This window comes from Oreochromis aureus, linkage group 17, assembly GCF_013358895.1.
Source record: "Oreochromis aureus strain Israel breed Guangdong linkage group 17, ZZ_aureus, whole genome shotgun sequence".
Taxonomy (NCBI): Eukaryota; Metazoa; Chordata; class Actinopteri; order Cichliformes; family Cichlidae; genus Oreochromis; species Oreochromis aureus.
Genome location: NC_052958.1, coordinates 27,527,598 through 27,546,217, shown reverse-complemented (window position 1 = coordinate 27,546,217; position 18,620 = coordinate 27,527,598). Strand labels below are relative to the sequence as shown.

Genomic DNA, 18,620 nt, shown 5'->3' with positions numbered 1-18,620 from the left:
TTGTCTTTAGCCCCAAACATTTGCAGCAGATGAGCCTGTTTCTGCTGGAGGTTCTGTTAAAAGCGAGTTTTTCCTTCCCACAGCTGCCAAGTGGGTCATCTGATTGTTAAGATTTTCTCTCTGTTATTGTAGGGTCTTTACCTTACAATATTAAGCAACGTTAGGCGACTGTTGTTTTTATTTGGTGCTATGCAAATGTAAATTTGAATTGAATGGAATTGAATTGAACCCCTGAAAAGCACACGGCATCAGTGGTGGATCTGGTATTCTATGATAAATGCTAACCAAGCTCCACTGTGCCGGGCTGTGAGCACAGGGCCCACTAGAGGATGTCAGACCCTCAGGCCACCCTCAAAAGTCTATTTCTGATTGAAACCTTCACATTCAGGTAATAGCATATATTGATGTGCTATCCTGGTGAAATTGGACTACCTGTCCAACAATAATTGTTGCCCCGGGCAACAATTATTTAAATTAAGACCAAAGCAAACGAAACCGATTAACAACCCCTCTGCTACTTCACTGACCTGATCAATATCCCAGAGGTTTAACTGAATTGATGCTATACTCTGATTAAAAAGTGTCCCTTTGATATTTTTCGAGCAGTATATTCATGTATTTTTGAGTTAGTGAAATTTCCTCGTTTTTGTGGCCTTTTTCTTATTCAACATGGTTACAAGAATTGCTGTAGGTAGAAATCAACTAAGGATTTTGTTGGGTGAGAACAAACTGAAAGGCACCATAAACTGCTCCACAGTGGGACCAAATCTCAGGCCAGACTGTCCCCACAGCACAGAGAGTAAACTTATATCAAGCTTCTGTTTAGCTTCCAGTGATAGGGAGCTAGCCAAGCCCATGTAACGTGTATTACTGGAACTAGTAGCAATAATTTATTAATGGATGTAAGCTTGGGAGATAGTTAAGGAAGGAAACTTGAGCTGGCCACACATACCATGCTCCAGTCTCCTCATGTCACTTACAAAATACATCCTTCCCCTTTTGGTGGCCTATTTAAGCTGCAGGATTTCCCATCTCTCCCTCTGACATGCAAATACTGTGGCGCTCTTAACTGCTGTTCGTCAACATCATCCACCTGCAGGCTCCGGGAGAGATATTTTACTCATTACTCCCTAATTTAATATATAACATATTTGGAGGAGTGATGATCTCAGAGCCTGGAAGCAAAGCTCTGACTGTATTCTGCTGCTTTAATACTTTATTCATTTTGATCACGAGTTGTTTGCATTAACACACACTTGGTGACAGTGATGAGACTTACAAATAAACTAAAAATAGACCAAAAATGGTGATATGAAATGCATTAGTGGTTTTATTATTTGTATGTGTGGCAGAATCAGCATTCACATTCTCCCCACTTCAAATATTCATGTTGTTAGCCATTCATATCCTCGACAGCTTGCTGTCAAACTCTTCCACAAGAGCACGTCATCTCCCATTTGGCTGTTTGCAGTCTTCAGTGCAGAGAGACCCAGTCGGTTAATTGGTGAAAAAATAATTAGGTGAATGATTGGCCTGGCTTCTTGCTCTGGCTCATTCAGTCAGTATATACAGGGCGATGCTGTGATGTGCAGGTAATGCTGTTTTCTTATTGGTTATTCAGCGACATCAGCAACTCATTAAGGAGGATAACAAAAAAAAAAAACAAAAAAAAAAAAACCATAGACAAGTTTTGAAGGCATTTTTTTAGTCCATCACACAACTAAATAACACTTTATTGCTAACTGAGAGTTTGAGCATGGCACAGCCATTCATTCAGTTGTTCTGTTATTCAAGTGTGTACTGACAATCAAGCTGAGCTGCACTCCTGGCAGATGAGTGATCTTAGTGGTTTGCTGTGTACAGGGCACACCTGTTAAATTGCTTTGGTCTTCCCACAGTTGTTGTACATATTTTAATGCCGGATCCACTTGAACTGCTGTTGTATATAATACACTACAGTAATCACATTACTTTTTTGAAATACAGTAATGTGAGACATAACTGTACTGAATTCAGCAAGCACATTGCAGTAGCTAATTACAAACAATTATATTGTTACTTGTGCTATAAAAGTTGTTCAGACGGGGAAAAAAACAGATATATGTTTTTTTCAGGGGATATTTACACTTCTCTCCAGGTACTGCGGCTTCCTCCCACAGTCCAAAGACATATAATTAGTGGGGTTAGGATCACCTGATGAGTCCAATTTGGCCATAGGTGTGAATGTAAGTGTGAATGGTTGTCTGTCAGGTCAGGCTCCAGCCTCCCTGTGACCCTGATAAGGATGAACGGAAGAGGATTGATAGATGGATTTCCACTGTAATCAGCTGATTTTAGTTTTTTTGGAAGTAGAAGGAAAATGGGAAAGCGGTTTACAACTTTTGAGTAATGGAGACGTGAACATTACCACCGCTGATAACATGACATCAGCTCATCCAAGCACCTGCAAAGAAAACATGTTAACAAAAATGTTGTTAGTATATGCAGTCAGGCTTGCAGCCTTCATATCTATCTGTGCATTTTTCTGCAGTAGGATTGCTGTTTTTTGTGTCAAGCGTTCTTTCAGCTGGTTTTCACCAGCTTTGGTGTCATCTTATCGTTAACACTTAAGCACTGACAGCAGTCTTGGTCAAGTTCTTTGAAAATAGTAATTAGCTACTAATTACTGATTACTTCTCCAAGAAAGTAATCCTGTCACTTTACTGATTACTTATTTTCAAAAGTAGTTAATTACTTTATTACTTAGCTACTTTTTAAAAACATGATACACAACCTGAATCTGTAATAAAGCGATAGACCTTTGCCAATTCTATTTTTTCTGCATAATCCATCATATAAAACTGAATCAAATGAAAAAGTCTCTTTTTAAAACTTGTTTTATTAGTTTTAATCTTTTAACTTCATGCACATTGCATCAAGCAAAACTAAATTATATGCAACAGTCTTTGACTGGAAGAAGTTTGTTTAACATTTAAACCTATTTTCTGCATATTCCAGCGTATAAAATAAAATAATGTTTTGTGTTTACATTCACTCTTTCAAATAGATGCAAGTAAAACACAGAAAAAAATAAATAAAATCAACGACTTAGCAGCACTGAGTCCTTAAATCTGTTTTCACCTGTTTAGCAGGAGTGGGGGAGGGTGGAGGTTTGCCTGGTGCCACAGTGGTCACGTCAGTGGGGGGATCCGGGCGTTTCTCTGTGAATTTCACATTCCCATGGCAGCATGCTTGGTGCTTGCTTAGATTTGAAGGTTAATTTTTCTCTGTAGAAAGAAGTTTTCTTCCCATGCAGAATGTACAGCGAATGATTATGTTTTTGTCACTTTTTATGGACTAAAACTTAAAGTAATTAAAGTACATCCAAGTTTTAAACGCTGCATGGTCGTACTCTCTCCTGCACTCCATATTATTCATTGTTGATCTACACACGTCTGTTGCTGCCATGGACGTCACACGTGCTTACATCATTGCCATGAGTAATCCCTTACTTTACTCACTACTTAAAAAAAATTAAATGGATTACAGTAACACGTTACTTTTAACGTGTTACTCCCCATCTCTGACTGAAAGAAAACTCTTGTGTACAATCATTAGGACAAGGACGTGTGTAGCCTAAACTTCATATTGTTAAGTAGTGTTAATTATCTTAGGCCATGTTCAATTCAATTCAATTCAGTTCAATTCAATTCAATTCAATTCACTTCAGTTCAATTCAATTTTATTTATACAGTTGCTTCAATGCGCTTTATATCGTAAGATGGACCCTACAATAATAGGGCCATGTAATAATTTACTTTCTAGTTGAAGTAATTCAGTGACCTAATGCTATATATTTTTTTATTTTAAATAGTAAATAACAATGTGTAATATGCATTTTTTTAAATAATGACCTCAATGCTACAATTAATCAGTGTAAAAGCTTATGGGCACACCACCCTGATCACGCAGCTGTCATCTGATCTCGGAGCAGTGCGATTACAAATCAGGGCTGCATAAATGATGCTAGGTGTTGTGACCGTAGTAGTCCATTTACCATATCTGTTGTCAGTGATGAAGTCTCACTGTACCATTAATTTTCTATATTACTAAAATTGAAATTGTAAAATACGTAAAACAATTAAAAGGGAAAACTACAACTTCCTTATTAATTACGTCAGCTGTAATAAACTGAGGCCTCTCATATGAACAGTCCTTTTTTTGGAATATTAATGCAGCATTACATTTTACTTTATTGTCACAGAAAAACAGAAAATTCACTGCTTACAGCATGTGCAAAAGTTCATTCTGCAGAGGTGGATTTGTCTCTTTAAAAATCAATAAAATGAGAAATCTGCATACAAATGTTGTATTTGTAAGTCTATTTGGTTTTAGTCGCAGTGAGGCAAGTATATGGGATGGTGAAACTTGCAAAACAAAGTTGCTTTGAAAAAAGAAACAATGTCACGGAGCCATCACACTCACAGCCTACAGTGAGGGAGGAAGGCTGGCTGCAGCGAGTCCAAACAGTTGGTGAGCTCCTTTTTTCAGCATGTTGTTCCGAAGAAGCCTCCAAGAAAACAAAATGTATTATTTAGTCCTGGAGCTCATTTATTATGCCAAGTCATGTATTGATCCAAAAAGTGAAAGTGAAGCTGGAGAGGTTAACTGACATGTAGGAGGAGGAGGAGGAAGTCAAGAAAGAGAAGGAATTGGGAGGCTGAGAGAGGAAGAGATGACAGGATCGATTTCTAGACAGAGGGGAGATGAGGAGGGCTGAGGAGATGGAGTGTTAATGTGTGTGTGAGAAGAAGTTCTGGGTGTACTGAGAGGGTGTATAGTTGCATACGCTGTTCGTCAGTAAGCCTGTGGACAGTAGGGTTGTTCTCCGGCAAAGGCGATTATATGAGTGATAGGTTATCTTCTGCCAGACCACTGTAATCATATTAATACTGCATGAGCCACACTTACACAAAAGAAATGTAAAGGAGTGTTGCAAAGATTCCTTCCCAACAATGTGAGAAACTTATAAAGTCATGAAGTAAATGATTACTTCAAGTTAGTGCCTCAAAACATGGTTCTACAAGCTACTCAATCACAGGGTGTACTTAGGTTTTTCAGAGGACTGCACAGAATCCTATAAGAACTTTCTTTGTCACATGATTGTATATAGTCATCATAAACATGCAGAGTTAACATTGTGAATGGATGTATTTGATCTATGATCTTTTCATTATACTAAACAAGGTGCTTTGGTCACTGCTCCTGTGACATTTGTTGTTAATAGTCAGCACTGCTCTGGCCTCTGGTAGATACAAAGAGGCTGTGGCTTTGAGAACAGTCACAAGAGGACAGACTGTACCATTAGAAGTCAGTCCTGTCCAATATATTGGACTCACACTCAACCATCTCTTTACCACATGCTTGACCTCTTCCATGAGGCCAAAAGACAGTTTACTCCTGCTTTCTACATGCAGACACGCACACAAGTCACATGATGGGCAGGATTATCCGTCATGAGCTCATTCTGCATCTCAGCAATCAGTCGTGGCTTAACATAGAGAGAGCAATAGACTGAGGGTGAAAAGAGCAAGATACGAGTTATGTGTCTTGCTAGCAGTGCTTTGAAACTCAGCAAGCCATTATATAGAAACCTTGTGATGAGGATATATTGGGTGCATGTGTGTGAGCATTTGTGCGTAGCTGCAGTTGCAACCTAATTGAGATTTATACCCCGTCGTGTTAGCCAGGGAGAAATTCTCTTTCAAACCAGCTCTGTCACAGCTGCTGAGCCTGTCTGGCTGCTGTATGCTACACAACACATTAGTTCCCTGCGGGCTCAACTTAAACTTAACCACAACAGACACATGCCTAACACTAACCTTCACCTAACCATAGTGAAGACAGCATCAAGCAAAACAGAGGCACAAAGTCTGCACTTGAATCAGGTAGCTTTATTCCTAATTGTGTCTCCCAAAGCAAACAGAGATACCTTTCTCTTGTGACATGGTTTGCTGTCAGCAGATAATTTCTGTTCACGGACACGGACGCACACACAGGCACATGCACACTTCTCTCTCTTCCGAGTGCCGGGATAATCATGCACGTTCTGAATTCTCATATCCTCCCACGCCAGAATCTTTCTGCTCCCGTGAGCAGAAAACCAGAGCACCCCATCTTCTCTCTTCTCATCTCTGCCTCTTACCCCGCAGTTGTCATGAATCTTCTGTATATATGAATGTGTGTGTTTGTGTGTGTGCACATGTGTGCTTGTCAGTCAGAGGTTGCCTGCAGGCTAAGCTTTGTAGGGTCTACCATTGCAATTTTCTGATGACTCTGTGTGATACGGTGCCAAAAGGAAACCCTGCGTGTGCCACTAAATCTTGTGCAGTACAGTATGTGTGCATGTTACCATGCAGCTGTTTTTTTGCATTTGTTTTTGCAGGTATGTGTCTGAGTGGGGATTTGTGTGTCTGTAAAGGTGTTTGTGTGCATTGGTGAGTGTGTGTGTGGCACCATTGCTGAGTTTGTGCACAATGTGCACTGTGACAAATAGCGGATCTGTCTGGAAATGTGGGGGAGGGATTCTACTTCAAGAGCATGTCGGAGCAATTAGAGTTGGCCTCAACTACAAATACACAAACAGTAGCACAAGCACACACATCTGATTAAAATGAATCAAAATGCAGCTGCAGCTTCCATACAGTTTCTGCAGAAGAAAGGGTTTAAAATAGCAATGGCCCTGTCATAATTAGCTATTTATGAGGCATTAAACTTTACAAAATCTGCGATCCAGATGGAAATAAAAGTTAGTCACACCAGCTCACGTCACAGAAAAATTTGACCATGCTATCTAAGAACAATTAGGAGTCATGCTCCGTGTAGAGTAATAATGATAGAGCCATCAGATAAGATGGCTACAGGTAAATGTATATCAGGGCAAGTACCAGTAGTTTACAAAATCAGGGACGTGCTAGGATTAAGCTGACCCCCCACAAAGGTTATCTACTGGTGATTTTCAATTGTGTTAAATTAAGAATTTCATTAGCTTATAGCTAATGTTAACTGCTTTGACATTTAAAAAGAGAAAAAATGAAAACACAAATAAGTAAAACAGGATTAGAGAATAAGTTAAATACAAAGAAAAGCTACTTTTAGCTACTTCTTTATTCACAAGGGGTCACCACAATGAGTAGCTCTGCATGTTTGATTGGGCAGCAGGATCTTTTGATAGTTAGGCAAATGTGTAAGCCACTACACCATGGAGGAACTGTTAGGCAATTAGTTAAATATTTTGACCCACCAGTGCTTTACCAGTTTAGCCTACCTTGCTAACCTAGCAAGGTAGGCTAAACAGTTCAGTCCTATGTGTAAAACAATTGTTTTCTGTGCTTTTCTGCTGGTATTTTACTTCCTCCTCATGCTGGAAAAGGGTAAATAAACTCTCTGGTATCTGTCTCTATCTCCCTCATATCTTTTCCAGTGTACAGAGCTGTAAAAACACAGCTACATTAATCATTATGTGCCACCACACAATTAAAGATTCGTGTTAAAACCAATGGCAATGGATGCATAGTATTACATTAATCCTGTCCAACACTTAATGACATTAAACCTGACAAAGATACATTTAAAGATATGTATAGTATAGTATATGTATAGTACACTCAAAATAACCAAATTTTTCTAATCTCACTGACATTGCTCATCTTTCTTTTTCTCTTTGTGTCTGTAGGAGAATCACTGCAGGCGCATAAAGATACTGGGGGACTGTTACTACTGCGTGTCGGGACTGACACAACCCAAGGCGGACCATGCCCACTGCTGTGTAGAAATGGGCCTGGATATGATTGATACCATTGCGTATGTCACACACTCACATGCAGGCAAAAATGTCTTTGTTATGATTGTTTTGGGGAAGGACCAGAAGGCAACAGTTACTCTAACAATATGTGATCATCCGAATTGTTTCTTAAGAAAACAATTTTATCCTTTTAAGTTGCTTTCGGTGCATTGCTTCTATAACAACAGTTTCTAGGAAATCCGAGAAAACTGGGGCACTTCTTATCTGCTTCAACAGTAATATACATCGATCAGGGATAACATTATGACCACTTGTCTAATATTGCGCCGGTCCCCCTTTTGCTGCCAAAACACCTGTCACAAAGGTAACCTAGAAAACTGACCTTTGTAACATGTGATTGATATTGAGTGTGTATATATTCCAATCCAAACAATTTCTAACCACATAGATTTGGTTGACTTCTAAATCTATTCCCTCTACTTCTTTTTCACCTAAAAGACACTTGCTTGCACGTAGCCCTAGTTTCCGCCCCTCTCCCTAAAAGCATGTAGACACCACATACACAGAGAACCTTTGTCTCACTTTCTTGTGTGAACCTGCGCTTGTCATGTTCTTTGCCCCACCACTCTGTCTGGGAGGATGGATGCCGCAGTGGGAGCCCTTTATCTCAAAGGACAGGTGCTGCCATGCACACGCATTGAGTGTAAGATGTCCCTTCTTCAACCTTATGGGCAAACGACATTTTCTTTTCTGCCATCCTGTAAACAGACACACCCACCCCCCCACACACGCAAATACACACTTTGTGAACCCTTTGCCATACTCAATTTCCTTCCTCGGCTCCGTCTGTGACTCTGTCTCACATCTGAAGTGGGTGACCTCCCACGGGTTACTAGGTGATTTACCAGGGAGGAGAGGCTCTGGAAAAGTCCTGCTTTTTCGTCACTGCCCCACAGTACGACTCAGTGAAGGTGATCCACACATGCGCATTCATATTGTAAACATAAACTGAACATAAACTGTTTTGAAGGTGCATTGAGTAGTTTTTTTTGGAACAAAGTTGAAATGTGTTGGAAGCGTATGATTACAGATGCGCCTCTTTACATCAAAGGTTTTGTACTCGTGTAGCAACCCTGAATCAGTTTTGCTACACGATTCAGAACTTTAAGATTCAAGATTAATTCCATTATCATAATGTAACACGAGGCTGTAAAACAATATCCACAAAAACAGCAATTAAAAAAAGGGCTCTTGTGCTCAAATGTGGTTGCGCTACAGCAGATGTTTCTGGTTGGCTTGCCACATGGCAGGAAGGTAAACAGGTTGTGGCAGGGGGTGGAATTGTCTTTTAATATCCTTTGGGTTCTGCACCAACATCTAACCTCATTGTACAGATATCACTGATGCTTGGTAGATGGTTGCCTGATTTGTTCCAACACATCCCATACCAGTTAGTGGTGTTTCCTGCTGGGAAACAGCTATGCTTCTTTGGAGATGTTAATAAGACCTTGTTGTGAGAATTTATCCTCTTTAAGTTTCCTTAAAGTGGAGATATGTGATGAGCTAAAGGTCACTGTAGTCTAACCTAGTGTTGTTAACACTCGGTAATCTGGAGAAATTTGCTGGGCATCTTTTACTACCCAGCATTGTCATTGCTTCAGCCACACTGCTTCCTATATGGCAACAAAAAAGAAAACAAAACAACAACAATAAAACAAAAATCCTTTAAAAGTTAAATTGTCCTGGTTTTTGTTCAAGTAGTTATAAATCATTCTTTCCCCCCCTGCAGGTCGGTGGTGGAGGCCACAGAGGTGGATCTGAACATGCGGGTAGGCCTGCACACAGGACGGGTGCTGTGTGGCGTACTGGGCCTGAGGAAATGGCAGTATGATGTCTGGTCAAACGATGTCACACTGGCGAATGTGATGGAGGCTGGAGGGCTGCCTGGGTCAGTACTGACTGTTACACCCACTGAAAATCAGACGAACACAGCACACACACTCATGCAAAGACACAGAATACAGTATGTCAGCTACAGTAATATGACACAGTATTATGACAGACTTTCTGTATCTGTATGTACACTACTATGTTCATTGACTTCTCAAATGGTTATCATAATTCACAGGGTCATTTATATAGAAATGTAAAATTACCGTATTTTTCGGACCATAAGGCGCATTAAGCGAAACAAAAGAGTCAAATAAGTCAGACTTTACTCAACTCATTCTTCTTGCTTCCTCCACTTCCGTACCATTGATCCATTAATGTTGAATTCTCTTGCAGCTACTCTATTCCTATGTTGTTGCAGTATATTAATGACTAACCTCGTAATGTGGATGGATTATCTCAGTTGTTCTCCTGACTGAAGTTTGGTCCTTTTACAGTTTCCTGCCATGCGATTGCATTTGTCCCTAACCACCAGGAACCCTCACGTTAACTTTTATTGAGTGGAAAAAAGTTAGCGTTCATCCTCCAGCTTCACTGTGTTTATGTTATGCTAACATAGCTGTGTTGCTAGCGATCACGTAGCACATCATTATATACCAGCTAGCCCAACTTCAGTAACCCTACAAACATCACTGCTGTTTAGTTTTCTTTCTTTCTTTATGTTGGAAGTGATAGCATTACTCCGAGTCCATGAGGCTCCTGACTATGGAAGCCGTAATGCTCCAACAATCCATCAAGCGGTGCGGCTTTGTAGCTTACGAAGTCGTACTAAAGCATTTTTTGACCGATTTTTGAGCGCTGTGTACCACATAAAATCGGTTCGAGGTCAGTAAGCACAACCAGAATTCATACATAAGGCACACCGGATTATAAGGCACACTGATGATTTTTGAGAAAATTGAAGTGCGCCTCATAGTGTGGAAAATACGGTACCTTTAAAAAAAAAAAAAAACAGTCAAACAATGATTTTAGCAAGCTATCGCTTACCTAAGTATAGCTATATACCTATAGTATAAAAATTGTGAAAATGCACTTGATCAGTCACCCATTTTCCATCCATTAGCTGAAGATCAGTGAAAAAGTGTATAAAATAGTGTTTGAGCATGAGCTGACATTGTTACCAGATATGAAAGAAAGCTTTCACAGGACTCCAAGCAGTCCCATGGAAAACTGTTTCATTAGCTTGTTGGACAAACTTTAAAAAGCTAGAAGCTGAAGTACTCATTTTCTGTAGGTCTCTATCAGTTTTTCACATTATTGTGGAATTTTGGCCCCTGTGTTTGAGGCCATTGTCCTGTTGCATGATTCAATTTTGGTCAAGCTTTACCATTTAGACAGATGGCCTCACATTTGACTCTAGAAAATGTACAGTGTACAGGTCCTGTGCCTGAATCGTCACCTCTCCAACACTGTGCTTGACATCTGGTAGGATGTGTTTGTGCTGATATGCTGTCTTTGTTTTCTTCCAAACATGTTGCATTGTGGCCAAACATCTTTACATTGATCTCACCTGTCCAAAGGACATTGTTCCATTGTCATGGATTCTTTAGCTACAGCTTTGCAAAACTAAGCCATGCTGCCATGTTCTTTTTAGAGAGAAGAGGCTTTCTCCTGGCAAGCCTTCCAATCAAGCCATAGTTGTTCAGTCTTTTTCTAATAGTACTGTTCTGAGCTTACCATTTCACTTGCTAACTGAGGCCTGTAGAGTGCATGGTTTGCATGGTTTGACTTGGTGGGATGTCCACCTCTGAGAAGACTGTTGTGGTGTGTTAACACATACCTGGATACTCCAGACCAGCAAACTGCCAAAACATCTGCTTTTATAGAGCTGCTCGCACTTACTGATGATGATTTGATTAACAGCATCGAACTGCTACTTACCAATTCCTCTGGAAGCAGTGAGGGTGGACTTAATTTTTCACACGAATAGATCGAGGCCTGTGAAAACTTTCTTTTCCACATGACTGCGCATTGTGTAGCACTTTCTCTAATAATCTATCACCATCTGATAAATATAAATTCTAGATTCAAAAGCGTGCTCAAAATAAGAGCGCATCAAATCATTATTTAAAAGAAAAATCCTATGACTTTAGCAAAAAAATGTAAATTGTGTATTTACAGAATTCACAAGCAAGTAATATAAAATATAAATAAGATATAAATTCACTAGCTGGGTCCATGTCCTCATTTTAGGTTTGACAGCGTTTTAGTAGATAAAGGTGAATGGCTTGGACGTGAACTGAGCTGCGGTTTGGGGAAGGCCTCGAAGGGGACTGGCGGCGGCTCCCGGGCCTGGCAGATCTCCATGTACTAAACAGAAGTAAAGAAGTTAAAGAATTGAAAAGGGCAGGGAGGGTGGGGCACGTAAATGAGAATGAACAGCTTGTAGAACTGGGGGAACATATATAGATAAGAACCGAAAGGAGCATGTTTGGAGGTCCCGCTCCTGAAATTCTGATACTTTATCTCCAAATATTGCATACCGCTTACATAACATAAAATACCTACAGGGATCAGGCATAACATCATGACCACTGACAGGTGAAGTGAAGAACACTGATTATCTCTTCATCATGGCTTCTGTTAGTGAGTGGAATATATTAAGGACTCATATTAGGAACCTAAATTGTGGTGGCTAGACGACTGGGTCAGAGCATCTGCAAAACTGCAGCTCTTCTGGGGTGGTTTGGGTTTGCAGTGGTCATTGGGCCCAAAACACCCCACAAGAGCCTATGACCCTACTGCTGTTTCGCCAGCAATAGGGTCATAGGCTAAGACTGATTGATTGATATCAGTTCTGACAGAAAGGTGTCAGAATACACAGTGCATCACAGTTTGTGCATAGCTGCAGACCAATCAGGAAGCCCGTGCTGACCCCTGTCTGCTGCTGAAAACACCAACAATGAGCAGGTGAGCATCAGAACTGCACTGTGGAGCAATGGAAAAAGCGTCGCCTGGTCAGATGAATCATGTTTTCTTTTACAGTCATGTGTGTAATTACCTTGGGAGCACCTGGCACCAGGATTCTCCATGGAAAGAAAGCAAGCCAGCTGCAAAACAGCTACCATCGTTGTGGATGTTACTTAGACATGTACCACTTAGCTAAGCATTGTTGCAGAGCATGTACACCCTATTAAGGAAACAGTACTCCCTGATGGTGGTGGCCTCTTTCAGCAGGATAATGCGCCCTGCCACAAAGCAAAAATGGTACAACAATGGTTTGAGGAGCACAACACAGTTTGAGGTGCTGACCTTGACTCTAAATTTGCCAGATCTCAATCCAGTCGAGCATCTTCGATCCATGGAGGCCCCACTTTGCAACTGACAGGTCTTAAAAGATCTGTTGCTAAAAGCTTGGTGCCAAATACCGCAGCACACGTTCATATTAAGCAGCAGGTCATAATGTTATGCCTGATTGGTGTATACGTATATGCAGACTTTATGCAGCCATCAGATTTTTTTGACATCAGAAGGGATCATATTGGAATAAAAATACTAGAATTTCACTCACCTCACTCAAGCACAAATTTATTGGACTGTACTACATATAATCAGTGTAATGATCTCATACTGTAACTTATACTAAGCTATGGTTTACAGTTTTTGTACTTTTTCCAATAAATAGAAAAGGTATTACAGGTCCGATCGAATAAGGTGCTGCTTACAACTGTTGTAAGATACATCCTTAAACTTGTCATGTCGATCTGACCCAGAAAAAGCCAAACAAAATATCAAAGCAATCTAAACATAAAACAGCATCCCTGAGCAGGCACACCAACATCTGCTCAACAAGTAACTGAGAGATCACAACCTGTGTTAGTTTGCAGAGTTGTACCAAAATAAACCACACGGGTCATCCTGATGTTTAGCTAAGTGTTTTTAACTGTTTCCATACAACATCTGGATTGACTGGCACAGAGACTTGGCTTACTGTAGTCATTACTGGGATCATGTCCTTGGTGTTCATGCTAATTGTTGATGAAGTAGTAAATAAAATGATCTTTTAAGAGGTCAACTTTTCCCCCACTTAACCCCGAAAAACCATTGCAACAAAATAATTCAGATTTAATGTAGTTGCACAAATGTGCTAACTAGGACACAAACAGCAGCTAAAAATAAAACTGACCACCATGATTAAATTAATGTCACTTCATTAAACTGGCTGCAGCAATGATCCGACCAACACAGTGTATACGGGCGTGGTTGGGTTTCTTTATTTTGTTCACCAGTTCTTTTCAGGTTACGGCACAACTCGAGCCAGGAGTCAGCTCCTCTCGCAGCTTCCTCCACTGCACACTCTCCCTGTCAGTCTCCTCCGTCACTGTATATAAGGAGAGAGTGATTAGTCTCTGCAAAAACACCTGTCCCCTTTGCCACCCCGACACTGCCCCGAGAGTCACTGCACCACCCGTCCCACGGCAGCAGGCCAGAGACCACACCCCTGCCACAGTGGCATACAGTAACAAGCAGATTTGCATTTTAAACAGCACTGAAATGAGATCGCCTGTTTGGCTAAATTTGGTTCTGTTTCAAGTGAGGTAATAAGATTTTAGGACTCGTTACCAGATTAGATGAGTCATCAGGATGAAAATTTCTATGATGTGACGAGTTTTGAGCAAGCCGAGGGGCTATTAAGCTGATAAAAATAATGAGGGGATAATGATTTGAGACCTTAGCGTTGGACTTTTTATCACCAACTGCTTTTTGTCCTCTGCTTTGCTTGTGCTCGCAGCAAGGTGCACATCACAAGGACCACCCTGGAGTGTTTGAACGGAGACTATGAGGTGGAACCGGGCTTTGGCCACGAGAGACATGCCTTCCTACAGAAGCATCACATAGAAACGTTTTTCATCGTGCCATCACACAGACGGAAAGTACGACAGAATGATTTCTTTTCTGCAGATTCTCTTACAACCGTACAACTTGAGAGGTGACGCAGCTGTCAGTGTTGTAATAGTTAATCCTCTGATGCAGGGAGAGGGAGGCAAGCCATGTGCTAAGCTGGCATACACATGACTAGTATCAATATCTCACACCAACTGCACATGTGCATCGGAGCTGGCTGTTCGTGTCAGAAAAAATGTTTTAAATCCCTCGTAAAGTGCCCATGCACAACGCTGGCACCGGCATGCACACGCAGATAAACATTTGATCCAGGTTTTGTAATATCCCACATTCACAGTTTACTGTAAAAATCCCACTCAAGCCTACTTAATTTCCATGAATGAGACAATTCTCCACATTTAATTTCATGCCATGTCCTTTTAACCCCTTCATTAATGGAGAATATAAATTTTGAATTCAAACATTTTTGAATTAAAAGAGTTTTCTGGATAATTAAATGGAGGGAAGATGCAATCAGAAACATTGAGGTTAAATTGAAATTTCAGAAGTGCATCCCAGGCTAAACTGCCTGGGAGGCTTCAGGTAGCAAAGTTTAAGTTGTGGAGGGTTCCAAAATAATAATAATAATTATGATGAATTGACAAGAAATAATATTACTTGGTTGTACAAGTAATCAACAGTGCATTCGTCCCTAAAACAGAATATATGTTGCTTTTCTTTTCCACACATGACACTGAAGTAAATCTCTTTCGATTTTTGAATCAAATGAAATCAAGACCTGATGTCTTCTCTGTCCCATCTAACCTCAAATGAAGCCTAGCAATAGTGAATTTAAGATTTTTACATTTGTTTGCTTTTTTAAATTTAAATTTAGATGCATTTTACTTCTTATTATGGGAGCTGTGCTATTTTTGGAGCTACATATTTGTTTATTTTACATTTACTCATATTTAGTCATATGACTAAATGTAAATGGAGTGTGCCTGCTTATATTGTGCTTGTTCAGATCTACTGTGCATTATCATAATACATTTTCTTTATTTGTAATACATGTAGAGTGATACGTCTGTCCTAAGGGCCAATGGCAATACATAGCTCTGATTAATGAGGACTTAAAGGCAGCCACTGGCGCAGTGTGGAGCCGCGTGGCATGACACACATTTTGTGTTGCTACTGTGTTGTTGATAGCAGTTGACTGGTGGCGAATTTTTATTGACCCTGTAGAATACCAAGAAATGAGCAGCACATTGTTTTTGGTAATATATGAAACTGATTTAAAAAAACAAACAAACAAACAAAAAAACATTTACTGTTTTTTCAGCCAGTATGAAAAAACCTTAAAGCCATAATAGCTTTAACACATTTACAAACATAAGACATTTAATAAGACTTATAATTTCCTTGATGTTAATCAAAGCTTTATAATGACCCACAAAAGTCAGGGTGACTTGAACTGACTAGTCTTTAAGCACCCTTAAAACAACAAGAACAAAATAATCACATTCACATGTCCAACTAATTAGTTAAAAGATTAAGTACCTCTAAAATACATGGCCCAAATCAATAATAATATTAATTATAAAAGCAATAGTAATGTAAATGTTCCAGCCTATTTAACCTTTTTCATCTCAACCATATTTAATGTAGTACAACATACAGTAGCAACAGTAATACAAAAATACTAACCATGCATGTCACAAGGCTAAATTTAAGTCTGATACAGCACATGATAAATGGTAAAATTCTAATGTTACGGCAAATGTCCATATTCAAATACGAGACTGCATAATGCTAATGACAATTACTTTGACTTTGGCATGTTTCAGTTTCATATATTTCACATTTTCACCTCACAATCAAGAAAAATAACATAAAAAATGAAAGACATTGTATTGGATTAGTGGATGTATTAGTTATGAGTTTTTGTGTTTACTGTTTGTGCTGTGTTATATAACCTTTTACGTTGTATATACATGTACAGTATTAATTGAATTATTCTATCAAAGCTGTGCTTAATTGTGCTATATACACTAGGCTAAATGTTAGCTTTTCTTCCTACAAAAAAATATTAACAAGATAACTGTAAGCGACTTAATGCTTCATTTGATTTATGTGATGTTTTCTTTTTCGTTTTTTTCAAAAAGTCTATTATAGTTTATCATATCAAGCCTTAAATGTGTTTAGTGTGTTGAGTTGTTCATCAAATGTTCTATTTATTTTTTTATTTTTATCTTTATTTCCAGATCTTTCCTGGTATTATTCTATCAGACATCAAACCAGCCAAGAGGATGAAGTTCAAGACAGTGTGCTACCTGCTTGTGCAGCTCATGCACTGTAGGAAGATGTTCAAGGCCGAGATCCCCTTCTCCAATGTCATGACCTGTGAGGATGATGACAAGGTGTGTGTAAAAAGCACTAAGGGAAGCATCTCTTTGGTTTCAAATGACAAAAGTAATTTGCTATGCTTGCATATGAGTGTATAGTGCACAGAATACGAATTACTAGTTCACATAGTGAAATGGAAATCCTTTTATTAGACTTGCCTATAGGTGTTTTTTGGGTGGATTGAAATCCTGCTTGGATCCATAATCTGCATGTCAAACAATCACACAAGCAAACATTAATATGTATTTCTACATTTCACATCTTCAGAAGTACCACAGTACTCCTGCTTTATTACAAACTGTTAAAAAATAGGCCAATGGGACTGACACAGCCACTGACATTGACTTTATATATGCCAGATTACAATTTCATGTCCATATGAGCATCACCTTGTTCTTGTTGATATGTTTCTTAGCTCTGTGTGTGACGTGGCAGTGAGTCAGTCATGGAGTCGTCGAGTGTTTGGGCGATTGGTGTTGTGTCACAGTGTCTGGCTGTCAGAAATAGCCTGCTAGCTCTAATCCGCCCAACTCTGTGAGCCCGTCCAGGCATTAGCACTTCATGATTTTGATGAGGTTGCATTACTACTGCTGGTAATCACCCACTGCCTGGTATCATCTCTCATAATAGCATTAGACACATTGTTATATGATTATCCAAGTAGCTAAAATCCTTCCTTTGTGACACATAGCAGATCTATAATAGAATTATGACTGTGAATTGTTTGGTGCTATTTACAAGATCTAATCTTGCTATACATGACAAATTAAAAATGGTGACTCTTGCTTCACTGGCACCTGTCAAGGGAGGGAATACATTAGGCAGCAAGTGAATATTCAGTTCTTGATACAGATGTGTTGGAAGTAGGAAAAATGGCCAAGCATCAGAATCAGGGAGACTTTGCTAAGCCAAACTTTAATGGCTATGACACTGACTGTTCCAGGAGGGTTTTTCTAGTTAGTACATACTAAAAGTGGTCCAAAGAACCATAACACAGTTATCACCAGGAAAGTTTGTGTTTTAGGGCGTTACTTTGATGGGTTCACAAACATAAAACGTTCAAGCTTTAGACGTGATTTCAAACATCTCAGTGTGACTGAGCATCTGTGGAATATCCTAAAAAAACAAGTCAAACTGAGGGAGCCTTCACCTGGCAACTTTGCTGCTTGCATCTTTTTGCCACAGGACATCGTCAGAAGTCAGGAGTCTCGATTCCCCAACAAACAAAAGCTGATTTTATGACTAAAGGGGGTCTTTAAAGCATGTACGCAGGATGTGGCATGTACTGTGCTTTGAAAGACATTATCTTGATTAGCTTGCACCCACTTTGGGGGCAATGTGGTCAACGTTAGGAATAACTTTGATTGCTGCATGCTGTGAAAGGAGAAGGAGGGCATCCAGCTGGCAGCACAGAAGGCTGTGTGTGTCAACAGTTGTGGAGCTCGGTTTTGGTCAGTAACACGTGTAAAGAGCTTGGATTTGTTATACGTTCTTCCAAATAGGTCCATAAATCTTTTATACCTTCAGACGTAATAAGGAACAGGAGTTGAAAAAGCAGATCTAAAAGAAAAATGTCTTCATATAATATTATACTGTAGCCAAGGAGCAGTAACTTCTACAGGTAATATACCATTCTGTAGTTTGTTATCATAATTTT

The 18,620-nt window shown here is 39.6% G+C and overlaps 1 protein-coding gene across 2 annotated transcripts in view; it reads left to right on the top strand.

Annotated features, from left to right (window-relative positions):
- adcy1a (adenylate cyclase 1a) overlaps nt 1-18,620 on the top strand; it is a 52,597-nt gene that overhangs the window by 13,179 nt on the left and 20,798 nt on the right. For both annotated transcript variants that reach the window (XM_039600821.1, XM_031732400.2), the window contains exons 5-8: nt 7,715-7,842; nt 9,573-9,731; nt 14,466-14,607; nt 16,822-16,977. In XM_039600821.1, coding sequence (XP_039456755.1) covers nt 7,715-7,842; nt 9,573-9,731; nt 14,466-14,607; nt 16,822-16,977 — 585 coding nt within the window. The remainder of the gene's footprint in view (nt 1-7,714; nt 7,843-9,572; nt 9,732-14,465; nt 14,608-16,821; nt 16,978-18,620) is intronic.